The 8,115-nt window shown below is 44.3% G+C and overlaps 1 protein-coding gene across 1 annotated transcript; it reads left to right on the top strand.

Moving 5' to 3' along the window:
* Positions 1 to 2,235: 2,235 nt before the first annotated feature.
* LOC129344006 (cyclin-dependent kinase inhibitor 1-like) lies at positions 2,236 to 5,512 on the top strand. The gene is made up of 2 exons (XM_055000471.1): positions 2,236 to 2,667; positions 3,559 to 5,512. Exons 1-2 carry the CDS (start codon positions 2,280 to 2,282, stop codon positions 3,624 to 3,626), a joined length of 456 nt encoding a protein of 151 aa, XP_054856446.1. The 5' UTR covers positions 2,236 to 2,279; the 3' UTR covers positions 3,627 to 5,512.
* Positions 5,513 to 8,115: the final 2,603 nt, after the last annotated feature.

The following is an 8,115-nucleotide window of genomic DNA, read 5'->3' as shown; positions in this document are numbered from 1 at the left end:
CATAGATATGTAATAATTTTACATGTGGAAAGCCCTTACAAAGGCTCTACAAAGCTGCAGGGGGAGGAGGGGACAGTATTATTATTCACTTGTTGGAAACGAGGTCTGAGGTCACTCTGTGGGTTTTCTGCATTTTTTCTCCATTTCCAAAAGTCTCCCCATGTGGTAACAGCAGCCCTTGACTTGAGCGTGATAGTCGGATGTGGTCTTAATGGAGGGTGCAGATTTGAGTGCTGGGTCTTGCTGAAACACATCAGGCATTCCTGGCGGGGTGGGGGGAGCAGTTCAGGCCTTTGATGAAATACACCCCACCACCCACACCCCAAGCGTAGCCAGAACATTTGCCTTATAGAAGTGGGCCAAGCTAATTTCTGATGGAGAGTGCATGATAAATCAGGCCAAAAAAGCAAATCAAAAGTCTTAACATTTAAAGTTAATTGTGAAAGTGTGTTTAACTAAAGCTTTTAAAAGGGGGCACAATCCAGCCAAAGTTAAGCACTTTTAAAATACTAGAAGAAAGCATAAATGGAAATTGACAGTGTGCATGCGTGCACATGCGCGTATGTGATGTGTAGAGGTAGCGTTCCATAAGTCTCCCAAATGCTTTTGAGTCACTGCAGTGTCTCTGCATTCATTGGTAGGGCAGTGTGTATTCAGTGCTACACAAACCAAAATTTTGTTCTCAGGCAATCGAAAATATATGACGAGGAGAGCTGAAATCTGTTGCCTGAACAATGCAAATGGAGCAAATTTATGTAATTTCCATATTTTGCAAAATTTTATGTCATGAGTGGACAGAAGATTGGCCAGCAATCTCTCAGTACATGTGGTCTGTTTCCCAGAGAATACTTAGTACTTGCTGGTTGCTGAGATTCTTAGTCTGATCTTTCTTGGCGTCTCAAAACTATATAATCTATCTATACTAAAGATACTTTAACACAGATTAGCTGTGCCTTGGCTGATAAAACCTCCTGAGATTTAACAGTCCCATTCTAAGCATGTCTAGTCAGAATCCTGCTCAGGTCTATTCAGTGGCACCTACTTCCTAGAAATCTTCTTAGAATTGCACTGTTAAATACTTTAGCGGACCATAGGGATGCTGTTGGTTTTTTATCACACATTTTTCACTTTTTCTGCGCTGCTCTGGAATCATAACATCTATACAACATCCAGCTTAATAACTAGAGAACAGGAAGGAGGGAGATCTTATTGACCCCATGGGGGATATGTGAAGGGAGGCATTGCTGGTAGGGTGTGACTAAGAACTTTTCCCCCCAAATCCCTATAAAATGTTCTGTTATAGAATTAGTGAAATATTTTTAGGACAAGATGGTTCTTGCTCAAAATGTGAAGATTTTTATGCAAGTCTGTCTCAATGCTGTAAATTCTCTTGCATAAAAATGTTCATACTACACATTTTCTGTGAGAAGCATTTCAAAATGATGTGATGATGGTTAATGGTAATTTCTATGTATACTGTAGACTTACACAAGAGATTTCAAAAATATACTAATTGTTTAAATACGACTCTTCTGATTTCGTCCAAAGTCAATATGCTACAGCATGTATCATGATAGTACACTGTTGAAGGATCCAGTGTTACAAAAATTTAACTTGATATTCAGAGCATACACTTCCTTTCATTTGCTATCAAGTTTATGCTTTCTGTTTTCAACTTTTATTGTTCCTGCCTTTGAGATGGCAAAACTTAAGTTACATGTGCTAAGGTAGCATAAGGCACAGCAGCTGGCAGATCTCCCTCAAGTACTGAGTATATTCATAATTTTGCTTGTTGAAAGCTAAAGCATTAATACTTGTAAACTCCATAGCTATGTCAGAGTACAATTTTATATGTTATAAATTCTGCATTTTGTACAGTCAAACCAAGTTATACTTTGGTTTAAAAAAAAGTCAATATTGCATATATTTCTATTTCCTCCAAATTTCTGGTTTTTAAAAAGTCTTCAAAATTTCTGATAATTTTACATCTCTGTCCATTAGGCACAATATGGTTTGTGCAGTTTTCTTTATAGGGAACGAACAAAAGATTTTTTTTAAGTAAAAGGAAAGATGAAAAATTCAAAAGAGGGATTGGCAATATCAGGGGTACTGCGCCCTCCACTCTATACAGTTGCCTCTCTAAATATTTTGATTCTAAACATTTTGTTTGTCCTAGAATAATGTATGGATCTCAGTTAAAAGGATGCCTGTGTGTATTTGTGTTCTTACCAGAGAATTGTCACTCTGTGCTGGTAACTGAAAGGCAAAAAGGAGAGAGAATGGAGCCAAGATCCACAAAAACAAACTCTGCGCGGAGGATTCTCTTTGGTTCTGTGGACCCCAGTCAGCTGCAGCAGGACTTCCAGTGCATGTTGCATGCAAGCATGGAGAAGGCCAAGCAAAAGTGGAACTTTGACTTCTTGTGTGAGAGGCCAGCAGAAGGTCTTCTGCAGTGGGAAGTGCTGCAGGACGAGGAGGTGCCAGCGTTTTACCGCACTGGTGTGGTAGGGGAGGCTCGTAAACCCCTGCAGCCTGTGAACCGGATGGTAGCCAAGGAAGCCCAAACTTACCACACAATAAAACTGATAGAGAAAGCCAGACCTGCCAAGAAGACAGGAGGGGAAAAGAGCCAAGCAAGAAAGAAGCAAAGACAGACATCTTTGACGGGTATGTAAAATGTGGGTTTTGAAATCATGTTTGTGGTCATGAGCATGCATTTAAAGAAAGCGAAAACAAAATAGCCAGCTGTATGCCAAGTATGTGTTTTGTATCAAGCACATGGGTACCATTTGAAATTCCAAACTAGGTTTATTGTCTAAATTAAACAGGCGCAACAAAAAAGGCATCACTCAGTAAAGTATACTAAGCCCAGGCCAAATCTTCTCTCTTCTAGTTCCTGTTTAACTGCCCTACCAGAGCCATTCTGATCAGAATTATACCCGTCTAAGCCTGTTGACTTCAGTGGGCTTAGAAGGGCGTGATTCTGTTTAAGATTGCACTGGACATCTCCCAGCAAGCATTGTTTCTGTCTGTGTTGTTTACGCGTGTGTGTAAAATGCCGTCAAGTTGCCGCTGACTTACAGCAACCCCATAGGTTTTCAAGGCTTCAGACAACCAGAGGTGGTTTGCCAGTGCCTCCCTCTTTGTAGCGACCCTGGGCTTTCTTGGTGATCTCCCATCCAAGCAGTAAACAAGGGTGACCCTGCTTAGCTTCTGACATCTGCTAAGATTGGGCCAGCCTGGGCCATCCAGGTCAGGGCCTGTTGTAGGTGTCTGTTTTTTATAGCCATTCTTGTATTTCAGAGCGTCACCATATGGTGGTATAGCCAGTCATACAGTAACAGCCATTCTTCCATCCAGTGGATTGCCCAGTAAATTTGAATCCTCAGAATTAAAAATTGAGAGTAGATGTCTAGGACAAAATCTGACCTTTTCCTCTCATTATGAGGTGGATTTAGGGATGGTCCAGCTGTAGACCAATTCATGCTTTAGAAAGCAGCCACACGGAAATCTTGCTGCATGTGCAGTTTCTTAACTGTGTGTTTGTTTTATCCATAGATTATTACATCACAAAGAAGCAAGTGAGAATGGAAATGCAAACTCCTGAAAAGAAAGTGGCCTTCTAGAAAGGAGCATTGTTAGCATAAGGGTAAATGTTCAAAATACTGTGTATGAACACATTGTAAATGCCATCATATGGCTGTTCAGAGTGTATGTTTTTTTAAAACTTACATGTATTGACTTTCCAGCTTCAGCTTGACAGTCAGCAATGGTAGAGGGAGTCAGAAGAGCAAAGCCGGTGTTTCAGGCCCTTCTTGCCCAGTTAAAAATACAGCCCCTGTTAAAAATTGGTTGCTGATGCTGTGACAATTAAAGTAGCTGAGCTTGCACAGAGAATAGGAAGTGATGCCTGTGGCATTACACTTGTGTAAATCCAGTTACCTCAGCTAAGAATCTGCTAGCCAGTTGTCCATCTGGAAGGGTATGTTTTTCACTGTCGCCCCAATTGAAGTGTCCAGGTTTTGTGGCAGGTTCCTCCTGTTCAGATCGTGGTCCGATGTGCTCTTGGCAAGCCAGTTTCTCACCTCGGCAGGGTGCCAGGAGGTCTCTCATCTAAGCAGAGATTACAGCATGAAGCAGAGAGCAACCATGTGGTCCCATTCTTGTTGGTATCTCCGTGTGGCCCTTGTAAGTGGCCCTAAGGGACGTTTTAAGCCTGTGCTGCTGGTTGTGCTTCACATTGACACCGCAATCTGGTTGTCGGAGGTGCTGGGCTTCAAAATGTTCAGTGTCTTGAAAAACTAAATGTTGGACTAAATGTGCAGGATTATCAATAATGTCAATAGGATAAAATCTAATGTTCTGAAACTTTGCTAATTATTTCTGTCAGTTAAAAAAAATCTCTGTGCCTCAATGACATTTTAGATATCCATAGTTTGCATTCATAAAATGGGTGTGCATTGCGGTCTGCTCGGTCCTTGGCCGGACCGCTGTTTTCCTTGTCCTCAGCAAGCAATCAAAATGAGAGGTTAAGTCCTTGGGGTGAACATCATGCATGTCTAGAAGGCTGGGTTTGGCCACAGGTTACCTAGTCATGTTGACCGTATCAAGGGATGAGGTTACATATCAGAACTTCCCATCAACATTCTTCACCACCACCCCAAAAAGCAAAAACATACCGCCTATCTGAAAAATATCTTTTTATGAATGGGAGGTACACTGTTCAAGCTCTTTTAAAGCTGTCTCATAAAGTATTTTCAGATGTAAGGCAGAGAGAAAATTGCACTAGGAATTAATCATGAACACTGTGCTACATAACTAGACCACTGATACTCCTGACCTCTGTGGTAGAATGGCAGATCTACGTATCTTCTTAGCTGGCAGCCAAGTTCTCCCACTCAGAGAAGCATGTGCTCCTGTCTTTGAAAATGGGAAAGAGCATCACAGCCTGCTCTGGGCCTTGTTTCTGTCTTTTTGTCAGCACAAAAACCAACTCTGAAATCTCTTTCTGTTAAAGACCCTGGCTGCAACTGAGGCAGCTCTAAGATGGAATATTTTTCAACATTTGTTGTCTTCAGGATAATCAAAGAATTTAAGCAGTGACTTTGCAAAACTATCACATCTGCTGTGTCAGGACTTGCTTATTTCCATTTATATTTGTTAGTGTAGATATGCGTCTAAAGCATCTGCTACTAACAGGATTTTTTTTTAAAAAAATCTTTGTTAATAGGTGAAATCATTCTGTTTGTTGTTAAGTTCTTGTGCCTTTTTCTTCAATTCAGTTCACCAATCTAATGATTAATTTGGGTCAGCACAGTTCATCCTGCTGTCCAGAAAGGTTTTTATGATGTTAAAATCAACGCTGCTCTGGGGGGAATTTGCTTTTCTTAGCTTGGACTGTTGTTGTAATATGGTTCAGCAAATCAGCCTCATCAGTATTTATTATATCATTTAGTTATACATGGTGGATGTTTGCAGTGTTATCAATAAAATCTGGTTTCTACAGATGGCTTTCCAACATTGTATTGAGATTTGTTTGCAGTCTGGGTTTGGGTTTTTTTGCAAGTTTCTGGGCTTTGGTTCTTCACACTATTTCATTTCTACCTCATGCATTCTAGCAGAAATCCACTAGGCAGTGGCCGTTTTCACACTGCTTACCAGACACAGAACATCGCGCCAAGCTCCCGGAACGGCAGCATCTTGACGCGATTTCACACGAGAACGGTAGTGAAATCGCACCAGGAAGACGCTGTCATTCGGGGAGCTTGGTACGATGTTCTGTGTCTGGTAAGCAGTGTGAAAACGGCCAGTAAGTTCTTTATGTCCCCTCAGGCATCTGACGAAGAGAACTTGATTCTCGAAAGCTTATGCTAAAATAAAATTGGTTAGTCTTAAAGGTGCTACTGGACTCTTTTTGATTTTGCTACCACAGACTAACACGGCTAACTCCTCTGCAGAAATGACTTGGTTACCTGTCTGCAGGGTTTTCTGTAGCCCGTGACTTTTCGTGTCTTTTGGAACCTGGGTTTGGTCCCCATAACCAAAATATACTTATTTCATTTATACCCCTCCTTTGTCCCCAAGGGGACCCCAAAGCCTGTATCATTCTTTTTGGCTTCATTTTATCCTCACAACAACCTCTTGTAGGTAGGCTGAGGGTATGCAATTGGCCCGAGGTCACCCAGCAAACTCTCTTGGTAGAGTGGGGGGATATATGAACATAAGAGGAGCCCTGCTGGGCCAGACCAGTTCTCCTTCTCGTCCAGCATTCTGTCTCACGCAGTAGCCAACCATTTACCATGGAGAGCCAACAACAAGGCTGTCTGGGGAGAGCTCTGCAACCCCCAGACTTACCTGCCGACCCCCTCGAAGCCATGGGGGCTGTCCGGGGCGCAGCGATGATGAGGGAGCCAGGCCGGCCAGCGCAGCTTTCCCAGGCCACAGACAAAGCAGCAGAGAAGCCAGGAGAGGCGGCGCGAGCCATCCCAGCTGCCACCAGAGCACTGGAGGTGGCCAGGGAGGAAGACGAGGTGGAGTGGCCTCCCCACACCTCTGAAGCGGCCAGAAGACCAGAGAAGGTGGCACGACCTCCCTCCCCCCCCCCAGCATTGTGGGGAGCTGCACAGGCAGGCCAGGTGGCAGAGCAGAGGCACAGCGAGGACACCGGCAGCCCTGCTGGGACTGACAGCACAGCCAGGGCCCAGGTGGCGAGGCTGCGGCGAGACTCTAGCACGACAGCGTGGAGGGTGGACCATCCGGGATGGCAAGGCCCAGCCAACCCCGCCCTCCAGAGCAGCCTTAAACAGCTGGGGGAGAGATCATGGGTGGGGGAAGCCCAGGGGAGCCCCAGACGGGGTGGGCATTGTCAGTCACCCCAGGGAGAGCAAGGTGGCCATTGATAGGACGGAGCCTGGGGGTGGGTTCCAAAAAGGGCCTATAAAGCCAGGCAGGGGCAAGGAGCCAATGAGGAGTTGGGAGTGAGCAAGAGAATTTGAAGCACATAGGAGCGTGGCAAGGCGAGAGAGGGAGGGAGGAAGCAATACCAGCCGTCCCAACGGAGGGAGACAAGGACCCAGGGTACCACTAACCCCCCTCCTCCCTCCACATCTGAGGCTTTCCTTGGACCTCAGGCCAATCTGAGGAACGGGCCACCCCCAGGCTCCAACAAACTCAGCCAGGAGTCTGACAAAGGCAGAGAGAATGAGGCCTTCCTCTGAAATTGCCTCCTGGCTCTGGTGTTCAGAGGTTTACTGCATGTGTTTTAGGCACCATGGCAGTGACCACTCGGACCTCTCCATGAACCTGTCTAATCTCCTTTTAAAGCTGTCTATGCCTGTGGCCATCACTACATCCTCTGGCAGTGAATTCTGAATTTTAATCACTTGTGTAAAGCATTTCCTTTGGTCTGCCCTGAATATATTACCCATCTGCTTCATTGGATGCCCTCAGGTAATTTGGGAGAGCAAATTTCTAGTAATTTGGGAGAGCAAGGTGGCCATTGAGAGCAAGGTGTCCATTGATAGGACGGAGCCTAACTAGTATACCCCACTGGTGTGGTGCAATCCTGACCCACTACACCACACGTACTCATGAAAGGCACATGGGTAAGACTGTCCTCTTGCCACAAACATAGAGCCACCATGAAAAAGTGTCCATTGCAAGCACAGTCACTGTGCTAATTCTGTTCTCCCTCTTAAAAGAGATAAATCTCCTCAGGAAATAATAATTTAAACAAGCTGGTAGTAACCCGTGGGTGAATATTTGATTACTACTTGCAGGAAATAAGCTACAAAAACCCAAACTCAAATTATTGCTTTTAGAAGCAATTGGTGCTTTGCTTTCATTTCCTCAATAAAACCTGACCCACTTTAGGTGCAAATGTGAAAAAGGTACTCACTTTGAACATTTTCTACAGATCTTTAAGCTAAATGAGGAAAGGTGGCTATTTATTGCGACATTTTTTCCCCTTTAGGTGAACTAGCCAGAAGACTGAGAACATTCGCTTGGCTGTTAGAAAGGCCAGCCCCCCTCGATGACCTCCTGTGGTCTGGCTCTGCCGGAGTTCTTGGCATTTTTTTTCAAGCTCTCCTGGGGAACGTTTCCGACGTCCACCAT

Source organism: Eublepharis macularius, chromosome 16 (assembly GCF_028583425.1).
Source record: "Eublepharis macularius isolate TG4126 chromosome 16, MPM_Emac_v1.0, whole genome shotgun sequence".
NCBI lineage: Eukaryota > Metazoa > Chordata > Lepidosauria > Squamata > Eublepharidae > Eublepharis > Eublepharis macularius.
Note: the sequence above shows the minus strand (reverse complement) of the source record. Positions and strands in the feature narration are given on the sequence as shown.

Bases quoted from the DNA above. Each gene is read 5' to 3' on its own strand.
- LOC129344006 (XM_055000471.1), top strand. From the start codon at position 2,280: ATGGAGCCAAGATCCACAAAAACAAACTCTGCGCGGAGGATTCTCTTT. The intron at 2,668-3,558 runs GTATGTAAAATG...TTTTATCCATAG, and splicing joins AAGACAGACATCTTTGACGG to ATTATTACATCACAAAGAAG.